At 33.6% G+C, this 13056-nt stretch overlaps 1 protein-coding gene across 3 annotated transcripts in view; it reads right to left on the reverse strand.

Annotated features, from left to right (window-relative positions):
- The window catches only part of LMLN (leishmanolysin like peptidase), a 52887-nt gene that overhangs the window by 25664 nt on the left and 14167 nt on the right, over positions 1-13056 (reverse strand). For 2 of the 3 annotated variants that reach the window (XM_060418920.1, XM_004002993.6), the window contains exons 7-10: positions 9627-9732; positions 5901-5995; positions 1982-2099; positions 607-714 (exon numbers count right to left, since the gene is read on the reverse strand). In XM_060418920.1, the coding sequence (XP_060274903.1) occupies positions 607-714; positions 1982-2099; positions 5901-5995; positions 9627-9732 (427 nt within the window). Of the gene's footprint in view, positions 1-606; positions 715-1981; positions 2100-5900; positions 5996-9626; positions 9733-10683; positions 10706-13056 lie in introns of all 3 variants that reach the window. The other variant, XM_042232593.2, reaches the window with a different exon arrangement.

The raw sequence follows: 13056 nt of genomic DNA on the forward strand, positions 1-13056 counted from the left end.
ACAAAATACACTAAGATATCTGAACACAGCAACAGAGGAATGCTGGGCTGTGCGTGATGTTCCATGCTCTTTCCAATTGGCTCAGCAGGACCAGAGGCTCTGTTTTAGAAGTACTTGTTGCACTGTTTTTGTACACTTCACTCTTTCTACATTTTCCTCTTGTCCCCATTATTTAGATTTATAGTCTCCCATCTATCTCCCATTGCTTTTTGCTATTGTTTAAGGTAAAAGAAATACTAAAGTAAATAAATATAGAAGCTTATTTATTGGAAATACAATGTGTTTTTAGACTGAGCTAGTACTTTTATTACGACTTATTGCTTTTGTTAATGACTTGGTTTGTGTTTCCCACAAATTGTTATTTTTTATTTCGAAGAAAGACATTGCTTAGGAAAGCATACACTGTATTACAGCAGAAGCATTTGTAATTCCTCAGCAAGTATATCGTTAAATGGAAAAAGCTGCAAAAATGCATGAACCTATTTTAAAAAAAAACTACGTTAGTGTATCTGTCTAAAACTATTTAAAAAAAAAAACTACGTTAGTGTATCTGTCTATTTTCTTAAAGAAAAAAATAGGTCTAGTAACATTTTCAAATAAACTGACCTCTAATAAGCGCTTTTCCCAATGGTTGAGCTCAGTGCCCATGCCACCTTGATTTTCAAGTTCCATTCCCTCAAGAACTGGACAGTTAAAGTGTTTCCGTGCTTCATCCTAAGAATCAGAAAATAAATAAATTAATAAACCCACAAAAGTACAACATAATGGCAAATTCCCTATCACACTGGATAAGATAAAGTAGCCACTAAGGAATTACTTTGATGAGAAGACAGAATGTCTTTTAAAAATATAGCTTTTAATATAATTAAATATTTTGACACCGTCACACTTTTCTTTGCTATTGAACTACTATTCTCTTATTATTTTTTCCTCTATTTGAAGATTTTGGCTTTAAGTCATTTATTTTAAAAAGTTATAGATTGGTATGATTGCCATTTGTAACTTTTGTGTCAACAATGATTTTAATGCAGGTATAAACTGCTCATATTATGGACATGGTCTTTGTTGAGAAAAATAAGTTGTTCATTAGAAAACATTTTTTTCCTTTTGGTTTCATCTGTACATCAGTTAAGAGTATGAAGTACAGGGATGGGAGATATTCCAAGAGCAGCGGAAAAGTTCAGAGGTCAGAAAGAGCTGTATGTAGTTAAGAGAGGGGGTAGGGAGAATAGGTTTCTGTCATTAAATAAGCGAGTGAGATGATTAATTTTATGTATCAACCAGCTGGGGCAAAGAGCCCACATATTTGATCAAACATTATTCTGAATGTTTCTGTGAAGGTGTTTTTGGATGAGATTAACATTTCAATTAGTGGACTTTAAGTAAAGCTGATCACTTTCTGTAACATAAATGGGCCAGTCAGTTGAAGGTCTTCATAGAACAAAGACTGACTTCACCGCTGAGCAAGAAGGAATTTTACCAGTTGACCGTCTTTGGACTCAAACTGCAGCTCTTCCCTATTTCTTCAGCTTGCCAGCTTACCTCATCAGATTTTAGACTCTCTAATAAACCTCCATGACTACATCAGCCACTCCTTAAAATAAATCTCTTCATCTCTTTCTCTCTCAACAAACACATCCTGTTGGTTCTGTTCCTCTGGAGACCCTCCTGAATAAAACTGATTCCAAATGAAATGATCAGCAATTATGCAAACAGTACAAGTGATCCTAAGGGGTATCACAACGGAGCACTGGTATAACAACTTAAAGCAGCGGGTAGAATGGAGCCATTAAGTCACTGCTAAATTTTTCTTTCTCAGATATCTCGTGGCCTGCAACTTTATTGTACTGCCTTTATGTTTCCTACTACAAGCTTTGAAATTTAATCATTAGTTCTTAAACAATAATGATTAGTAAAGAAAGGACAATGATGAATGAAAAGAGCAGACGGCTCATGAGACATGAAGCTCAGTAATACTCACGACAACACGAGGTGTTACTAGAAGATTAACAGTGTGAGGAACTCTCTTATTATCACGAATGTCCCATAATCTCTCCACTTTTCGAACTACTTTATCACTCCATTGATATAATCCAAGACTGCAATTAAAGAATACAAATACAGTCCTTCTTGCAAATTTGTCACTTTATTTATTTTAAGACCTTTATTTTTTTATTTTTTTCCCCGCCACGGGTGTACATGAGCTCCCAACAAATTTGTCACTTTAAACACAGAAGTGTTTATGAATGTCAATATGAAATTAAAATATCTGCCCTTATATTTGACACCAAGTGCAAGCAAAGACTTTATAGCATTTTTAAATTTAACCTTTTCAGTAACTTTAAGAGATTATCATCACTACTTTGCAGATAAAGAGATAGAAGCTTAAAGAGATGAAGTAACTTTTTCAAATTCAAATAGCTAATACTGGGCTAAGATGACAGTGAATTATTTCCTCTTAACAAATTTACTGGATAAAACAAAAGCATGTCTAGAGAGATATCTAAGTATTGTATATAATGAGACTTAACAGAAAGTGACATTTTAACTTAATTTTGCTATTGTGGTTTAGTTACTAAATTGTGTCTGACTCTTTGCAACCCCATGGACTGTAGCCTCTGTCATGAGAGGATAGGTTCCTCTGTCCATGAGATTTCCCAGGCAAGAATACTAGAGTGGGTTGCTATTTCCCTCTCTAGGGGATGTTCCCAACCCAGGCACTGAACCTGTGTCTCTTGCACTGCAAGCAGATCCTTTACTGCTGAGCCCCTGGGGAAGCCCTTTAACTTAGTGAAAGCATAATTTACTTAACAATTGTGCTGTAAAGTAAATTATACTTTTTATAATTGGCTAGCCAACAAGAAAAAATTAAATCCCTATTTTAGGGATAAAATCCCTATTTTACTCCATATACAGAAATAAATTCCAGACCAATGTCAGTAAAAATGGCAGAGTAAGGACCACTGAACTTCATGAAAGCAATGAGGAAAGTATCAAAATTAGCCAAATGAATTTTTTTCAGAACTCCGGAAATTAACCAAAGGCTTGCAGCAATCCACGAAGTACTCCTTTAAGAAAAATGGATGAATCTCAGTAAAAACAGCAAGCTTTGTGGCCATTTCCCATGCCCTCACTCCAGTTCTATCGCAGCCTTGAAAACCAACAACCCACAGTCATGGTGAAAACCAGCAACCTGGCAGCCAGAGGGAGCCGAACAGGGTTAACTGGCAGAATGCATTAAAAAAAAAAAAAAAAGATTCAACTATGCCTACAAGATACGCGGTTCACAGTCAAGGATACAAATAGGTTGAATGTAAAAGGATTAAAAACATGTATCATGCAAATATTACTCAAAAAAAGAGCTGGAACATTTATACTAGTATCAGACAAAACTGTTACTAGAGACATTTTATAATGAAGAAAGGGTCAGTCCACCAAGAAGACATGATAAACATGTATATACCTTACAAAAGAACCCCAAAATACATGAAGCAAAAATAAATTCTAAATGGATTAAAGCTATGAACATAAAAATTCAAATAATAAATTTACTAGAAAAAAATTTAGAATACTTTTATAATCTTTTAGAGCAGAAGAAACATTCTTAAGCAAGAAAATAGATACATAATGTAAAATTTAAAAACTTTTCTGCATGGCAAAAATATGATAAAAAAATAAACAGGAGAAAACAATCTCATTTGGAGAATCTATCTTGCACAAATAAAAGCACTACCACAAAAGTGTTATATTTATTATAGAAAACTATAATGGTCATCAATTTTCATTGTTATTTTCTGGCTTTTTCCTAGATTACTTCTACCACTGACACTATGAATCTCTCATTCTCAACAAAAAAACAGAATATAAAGGAATTAGTTTTCCCACCACTATTTTATGAAGGTTTTATATATTATTCAAAGAATTATAGGTAAACACTGTATACCCAATAACCGTTACTTATTAATCCTTTGTTTTATTTGTTGTATATCTGTTCATCTACTCATGCCTTGGAAAGGTTATTCTTAATTCCTTTTCTTTTTCCACAGCAAGGCAATGTTTAAATATAAACAGTGAACAAAGCCAAAAGGAAAACAGTGTTTACTGTATTAATAATTCCAATATTCTCTTCACCATTCACATTTCAAGATTAATGGTTTCTCCAAATAAAAAGGTGAAGGCCAAATCCAACTCTTTTTATGTCTACCATCTGAATTTATTACTCTGTTATCTCCAGTTATACTGTAAGATTTTCTGCTTTTAAGGAATATCTAAAATGTAAGAAAGCACTGCAATTATCAGCTTAATAATGGTTCTTATGGGTATCTCTCTCCTCCTTATCACTACATAGATGGTCCCATTCTTATTACTTATGTGTTTCCCATAAAGACCACAATTCTTTGGAAAGACCAGACTTCTTCCATGAGTTCAGTTCAGTTCAGTTGCTCAGTCACGTCCGACTCTTTGCGACCCCATGAACTGCAGCACGCTAGGCCTCCCTGTCCATCACCAACTCCCGGAGTTCACTCAGACTCATGTCCATCGAGTTGGTAATGCCATCCAGCCATCCAAACAAATACAATCTAGGAAGTAAAACATCTATTTCTACATTACAATTTTGTTTCTAACAATTTTGTTGTTTAACATGTACTCTAAAAAATTATGATGATGAATAAAGTATTATCTGTTTTTAATAATTATGCACTTCCAGCTACCTAGAAGTGAGAAGAGAAGGAGGCGACAGAGGATGAAATGGCTGGATGGCATCACTGACTCAATGGACATTGAGTTTGAGCAAACTCAGGAAGACAGTGAAGGACAGAAAAGCCTGGTGTGCTGTAGTTCATGGGGTCACAAAGCAGACACAATTGAGCAACTGAACAATAAGCTACCTAAATGGAGATCTTCATATGAGAATTAATTTTTTATTCTGTATCTGTTTACCACTCACTACTCTAATTATGGAATAGTGTCAGTACCCTGAGAAGGTTTCCTTACGTGCCTTCTTAATCTGTTCAACTTGCATGGCATTTACTAGCCTATGGCTTCAAGTAAGATCACTCATCTGTCTTTTATCATGGACTGTTTTCAAACTCCACACAACTAACTAGACTATGACTTCTTTCATTCAACCCTATAACTACTAATTTCGTTCATGTTATTACATGTAGCAATACTGTGTTCTTTTCAGTGCCTTGTAGTTTTTGATTATAGGAATAAATTAAAACTTATTTATCCATTCTTCTATTGATAGACCTTTGGGTGGTTTCCATTCTTTGTTTATTAATAACAAAACTGCCATTAACATTCATGTACATGTCTTTTTGTGGACATGTGCTCTTAAATTAGATATATAAATCCATGCAAATGGTTATAGTTCTGTGACTGATAGTCTATATAAAATTCTTAATCTTTTTTTTAGTATTTCTTAGTATTATTCCTTTTAGGCCCTGAACTTCTAGATCACTGCAACCATGTGAAATAAAATATAGTTTTAAAAAACTGTAAAATACAGTTTACAGTTAACATGTAAACAATGTGATGTATAGACAATAATTATTAATAAACCAAAATATAACCAACCCATATTCTCCCATGGCCTGACTCTCCTTTAAAATAATATTAGCTACTACAGAGTGGTGGAAAAGAGCTCTGCCTGGCAAGAAGAGTCTTCACTCTTTGGGTAAGTCACTTAAGTTTTCTCCATCTCAGTTGTTTCATCTGTGAAATGAAAAGGTAAAGCTAAATAACCTCATATCCTATCTTGTTATAATAATATAGGATATACAATCATAGGCTAGCCATAAAGCCACTATTATTTGTAGAAACTAACATACAAGAATTCTCAGGTTCTAGTCTTAGCATCCTCCTAAAAGAGAATAAGAACAAAAAAACCCAAATACCTATAGTTAAAAGGTGGAAGACCATCTGCAAATCTTGAAGTTAAAGGATTTCCATCTTTATCGTGGTAGAATGCAAATAGCCCAGCAGAGAAACCCTGTAAGAAAAACTTCAAAATGTCTTACAGTGAAAAATATCAAATCCGACTATAGATATCACAACATGCCACTATCAAAAGAGAACACTGATATAACCACATAAAAGCATCATGACAATACTTCTGTAGGAACTTGCCATATAGTGGAGTAGGACTGAAATTATTTCATATTATGAATTTTAAATTCCAATTACTTGAAATAATTCTAAGTGAAAAAATCAAAAGCAATAGTAATGACATTCTTTGGTTGGTATAGACAACGCATTTATTTGTTTAAAGATGTGTTTCTCACAGGTGGTCCTCTTTACATGAACTTACTAATAAACTATATACCTGCAACCAGGGAATGCTACTATTGAGAATAATTAACAATACAGTTCAGAGCAGGGAAGTGTGCTCATAAGAATACTCATAAAAATTAAAAAACTTTGATCCCAAAGTCCGTACTTAATATATATTTATACCTAAGAAATGACTATAAATGTATGCATATGTAGGGGAATGTATACTCTGGAAAAAAGGCTGGAAACATATACAGAAATGTTAGCTGTAGTTCTTTTGGTGGTAACATGTAAAATCATCTGTATTTCTAAAGATTTTCTTTACAATGTGAATCTGTCTACAGTCACATTTTTAGACGATATTTTTAAGAAGTCTTTAATAAGATAATAGATACTTTACATAAATGTATTCAAAGTCCCATTTGCTATTCTCCCCTCTCCCAAATAAGACGAGGAAATGGGCAAAAGAAGAAAAACAATTACTGACATTGGACATCTCCTGTTTCATGAGTAAGATTTCTTTTCTTACTTTCTTTCCTAACCTAAATAACTAAAAAAAAAAGCACTTTTGTAACTACTAATTTAAGTAATCAATTTCATTGGCAAATTTCTTTGCTTACATAACTGTGGTCTCTGTGTCATTCGAGGCTTTCCAAACTAATTAATGGAATCTATAGTATTATTTTATTCCTACATTTCTTCTTTTTTAATCTCTGAAGATGCAAAGGATATTTAATGGAGTCAGCTAAGAAAATCTAAATAGTTTTTAATATACAATTCATTGAGGTAATATAAAGCTTAAAATAGTATGAAGTGCCTCATCCTTTAGAATATTCTAAATTCACATATTTTTCTTCCCTATCAAGTTGAAAATTTTTCTAAGCACACACATTTCAGAAGGCATATCTAGTACTGAAAGTACCAGGAATGACTATAATTGATAGTTAAAGCATATATAACTTTATAGAGAATAAGTGTATTTGTTAAACATTTAATTCTTACCATCCTCCAGAATGGTTTTTGAGACAAACTAATGTTTTTAATTTCTTAGGTTTTTGCAATTTTTAAAATACAAATATACAAAAAAGTTACAAAATCTAAAAGAAACTTATGTCTACTCTTTAGGAGGATTTAAGATATAAGTATGGATGTGAGAGTTGGACTGTGAAGAAATCTGAATGCCGAAGAATTGATGCTTTTGAACTGTCGTAGTGGGAGAAGACTCTTAAGAGTCCCTTGGAATGCAAGGAGATCCAACCAGTCCATTCTAGAGGAGATTAGCCCTGGGTGGTCTTTGGAAGGAATGATGCTGAAGCTGATTGGCCACCTCATGCGAAGAGTTGACTCACTGGAAAAGACTCTGATGCTGGGAGGGATTGGGGGCAGGAGGAAAAGGGGACGACAGAGGATGAGATGGCTGGATGGCATCACTGACTCGAAAGACGTGAGTTTGAGTTAACTCCGGGAGTTGGTGATGGCAGGGAAGCCTGGCGTGCTGCGATTCAAGGGGTCGCCAAGAGTTGGACACGACTGAGCGACTGAACTGAACTGAACTGAACTGAAGATATAAGTTTTGCTACGTTTTCTTTAGACTTTTTTTTTAAAGAAATTAAAAACCACTGCAGAATATTGTTGAAGGCCTATTACCTTAACCGTTTCTCCTCTCTCTTTTCCCAGCGGTAACTACTACCTTAAAGTCAATGTACATATTACGACAATATAGTTAGCTGATTTCCTGTCAATATAAATAACTTAAAAATATCAGTCAAATTTACAATCATTTTCATCATAATTAGACATTAGCAAAATTACTGATTTGTTTTTTTGCAGTTTCTATTCACACCATTTGAGTGATGCTGAGTTGTGCTTCATTTGTTTCATCTTGTTCCTGAAATAAATTTTTATTATTTTTATTTTTAAAAAAAAGTCAGTGTACATAGTAACTCTCATGCATCCTTTTACATTCAATGGTGTCTGACTCTGAGACTCCCTGACTGCTAAAATAAATCTCAATATGTTCTTATATACTTCTTGACCAACTGGACCTTTTCTTTTGTGACCTCCCTGTTTATAATCCAATTTACATCATGTCTGCGACTTCTGCATTCATGTTTACTTATACATTAGATTTAAAATCTGCTGGGTTTTTTTTTTTCTGGTTCTCTCAGCATCAAGTATCTACAGTTTTTGGAGCTTAAAGCTGAAAATGTTTTTTAAAATGATATTTGTCTTTCATCACGATAGCAGGTTTGACCTACTTTTTTAGTAAAAGGAAAACATGATACATTTTAGAATCTCCTTACTTGAAAAACATAAGTGCTATCTGTATACACTAGAGTTTCACTGAATTATTCAGGTATTCGCTGATTTAAACAAATCATACATGATAGCTCATGGAAAAAGACTAATAAATAGCCACTAATATTATTATACCTTACTATGTAGAGTATGGTGCTAAACCATTTATATGCTTTATCTTATTTAACCTTCAAGAAAAAAAATTCACTCTAGTATGTACTACTATCTTCATTTTATATATGAAATGGAGACTTATAAAGACTAAATAATTTCTAATAGACCTCCAAGATTTTTAGCAGTAAAGCTAAGGAAATTCACACCTAGATCTGTGTGATCTATTCTCTCTCTTAATCACTGCATTTTACTCCCATCTATTATATTTTCTAAACACATGAAAGACATCAGGAAGACAGTTCCTAGGTCTTAGGCAACTTCATATAATTCCCCAGACATCGTGTAGAAGTTTACTACTTCGGACTGATTGGGGAAAAGCAAAGAGAAGTTCTGAATCAGTTGGTATATATAAAATTTAGAAAGCCTAAATAGATCAAGAAGACTTTTAGAAATGAGATCTCTAAAAGAGAGAAGACAGATCTATAACCTGCTATCACTTTTTTTCCCTTAAAGATTAATTTATTTGGCTGTACCGGGTCTCGGTTGCGGCATTTGGGGATCTAGTTCTTTGACAAGGAATTGAACCCATGCCCTCTGCATTGGGAGTGCAGAGTTTAAGCCACTGGACCACCAAGGAAGTCCCTAGGTATCACTTTTAATTACTAAGTCTCTTCTTAAGAAGCTTAATCATTTTTTCAAAACTCCTATTTACCCAATGGATTTACTTTAATTATTTTAAGTAGTGTAACTCAACCTAGCCACTATCCTAATCACTAAAAATTCTCTATCGGCTATTGACAGATGTCTGATCAACTAGGTTTTATTGAACACAATCTAAAAAGCCACATAATCTTAAATTTTAATATATAATTAAAATGAGAGTATAATCAAAAACTCAAGGAATGAAGGAAAGAATAATAGTTAACAGCAAAATTTACCAGCGCATGAATAATCTCATGTTTCACTGTGGACAGCATCCCAACAAACTCCTGAGGCTGGGTAGAGATCATATTTGGACACAGGTTAGCATATCCTGCTATTGGCCTGTTAAAACAGACATTGAATGTTTAATTATATTCCAGAACAGTGTGTATTATGATATCTATTAACCTATATTTTTCTATCAAAAAATGATTAAGGTCAGAAAATTATTTGTTAAATGTCAAATATGTCATTTTATAACATAACATCTAACTTTCACCATATTTTATTTCTAAGACTTATACCTGTTTTTCCCTATGATACAGCTAATCAACACTGTTCCCAGGAAAGGATAGAGTCAGTTAATTATACCTCAGTGTGAATTTGTAAAATAGGTCAATATGTACCAAAAGAGGGAATGAACTGGAAAACTTAAATTCTAACACTATTTTACTCACAAAACTCATTTCTGACTTCAGCATTTCACTATATGTACAGGCACAGGGACAGACGAGTAGGTAGAGAGAGAAAATAGTTATATAATAGGACAGACAATAAGCAAATCATCCAGGTTGCTGCAAGTTACAGAACGCTCTTATTTCCATTTCATTATTCTCCTCCTTCTGTCCCAGCAATGCCTTCATTAACATAGATTTTTATCTTCCTGTCATCATCTTTCATATAGTATTTTATACCTTCTAGAATCTACAGAATTCTATATCTCTTTATGAGCCTAGAACTTAAGAATCCAAGAACTGACTGGGACCTAGAGTAATTCAATTTCACCATGATCTAATTGTCTTTCAAAAACTGTGCCAAACAGCAATATAAGGAACCCCAAAGTTTTTTCTCCCAACGCTATCTTAACATTTTGCCACAGAAATATCACAAACCTCCCCAAATAGTGATAGCCCATTTACAAAGTAAGAGGCTTTTGTAGGTAAAAAAAAGCCTTATATAGGTAAAAAAGAAACAAACAAACAAACAAACAAACAAACATACAGTGCACTTCTTTTTTTCATACTTGAAAACAACAGATTTACACTTAGAAAATTATGACTATAATTTACTCACCGAAATGTTGCCATGGTGACCTCTAAAATATAAAATAAATGTCTCTGTCAGGCTCAAACCCCCAGGGACTTCTTAAGCATTTAGAGTAAAACAGCCCTGTCTGCTTCTCCCTACAGCGCATCTCCTGAATCTCTCATCCTCAACACCAACAGGAAGACACAGCTCTTTCCTAACATCAGTTCTTGCCCAGCTCTTTATGTGGCTGGTGCTGACAACTGTCAGCTTATAGCTCAAGTTTCACTTCTTCCAAGAGGCCTTCTTTGTCCAGTTCCTCTAAACTATGCTTGCCTCCTTTTGTTCTCTTTTGTCTCGCAGCACCCTGTCTTCTTCTACAAAGTTTATTTATCATATTTGAAGGCACATGTCTCTTTCTAACTGTATTTAACTAGTACCTGACTCCCTCTGTAATCTATAAATTCCACGAGGCAGGTACATGTGCCTGTTTCATTCACCTAGTCTGCTGGCAACATATTAAGCACTCAAATATTTATGGAGTGAATTAATGCATTAGAGCAGTTTTGCAGGAAAGTGCCACTTCTATCATAAAAGATTAAAAACACCAACTTAACATATTGCTCTTTCTTTTAACGTCAACGTTCTTCTAAGAAACCAGAATCTTCCCTAGGTATGAGAAGACAAACATGAGTAGCTTCAAATTCACTGACACAAGGAACGTTTATTCTTTCATACCTAAAGTGAGCCAAATGTTCAAGTGCCTTAAGAAACCTAACAGCAGGGCTTTGAAAGTGAAACAAATCTCTGGGCTATGGGATTCTCATCTATGTGATAATTCCTATGCCGGATTCTCTCCCTAAAAGACAATTAAATACTTTCAGTACTTTCAGTATGATCAGGTGCTAAAAAGAGATGAACTAATCTAGACCCATCTCAACATGGGATTTTATATCCCTCTCCCTACTTCCACAGGGAACCGATTCTGTTTCTAATACATAAAGTTCACTTTTGTTTTGTTTCTTTAAAGTTCACTTTAACATGTCTTTTGTTTAAAAAAAGTAATAAAAGCTCACTGAAAAGAGCTATATATCCAAATTATAGAAATGTATGAAGAATGAAGTAAAAATCCCTTATTTTACAACCTACCACCACTAAAGTCCACTATCACAAGTAACTGCTATTAACAATAGGGATGTTTTATTTTTAGAGTGACCTTCAACCCCAGTTTGCCCAGAACTGAGGGATTTCCTAGGTTATGGGGCTTTTAGGTCTGACACAAGAATACTCCTGAGAAAATGAGCATAGCTGGTAATCCTGATTATTTTTTACTTTTACCTTAGCATGTTCAAATCCATAAGCAGATTTTTAAAGCAAGTATAAAATCATATTATGTACACTGTTCTACAATGTTTGATACTCAACAGTATATCAAAAATGAGATTGTGTATGGGTGTATGCACAATCCATATGGCTTAGGTCAAATTAAGATAAAGAACCATGATTTTGCAACATTGCTATTAAGAAGGTATATTTCTCAAAGACATCTACTTTGAGATGTGTCTCATTTTATTAAGTAGCTTATTCATTTAGCACTTCAAATACCATATTTGCTTGATACTGACACTATTAATTATAAAATATCACAAATTTAATGATAGCTTCTCAGGAAAAAATTGAACATTCTATTAAATACATATATTATTTTCTAAGAATACTAAATAATACATATACATCTGCAAAAGCATCTAGTACTTTCTTCTTCAGTAATATATTAAATATTTCACTTGAAGTATTCTCAGCATTCAGAAGCTAAAGATTTTTGAGTTTATTTCATGGATCAACAAGTATATGGTATCATGCTAACAGATTGCTTTCATAATCCATGATGTTGATTTTGACCTCAGTACTGACAGTATTACTCTGAAGCATATATTAGTGTTTCCTTTGTACTGTCTACTTGATTCTACTAACAATTTCACTTTTTTTCCTTAAATTAGTTAGAACTGGTAGATGAATGTTCAGGAACTCACCAATGGTCCTTACAAACAATGAACAAGTCATTGTCATTAACTCTCTTCAATTTGAGAATGTCGCACATAATCTATATTGAGACATGTCAGTTTCTACTGCCTTTAATTGATTTGTCTGGTGTGTGATAGGCAATCCTCTGTACACATAATAACTTTATTTCAAGACTACTTCACTGAGAAAAAATTTTTTGAAATATTTTATAAATAAAAAGGAGGATTCTAAATTTTTAAGAAATAACTAAGTGAAGGACATATTAAGTGATATGAAAATTAGGTGAATAGTTATTTTCAGCATCTTAACGTTTAGCACAGAAGTGCTAAAGTTCAAACTGTTTCCTTAGAGAGGTATTCATCACTTCCAAAGAAAATTCTATTGACAGTAGACTTT

Source organism: Ovis aries, chromosome 1 (genome assembly GCF_016772045.2).
Source record: "Ovis aries strain OAR_USU_Benz2616 breed Rambouillet chromosome 1, ARS-UI_Ramb_v3.0, whole genome shotgun sequence".
NCBI lineage: Eukaryota > Metazoa > Chordata > Mammalia > Artiodactyla > Bovidae > Ovis > Ovis aries.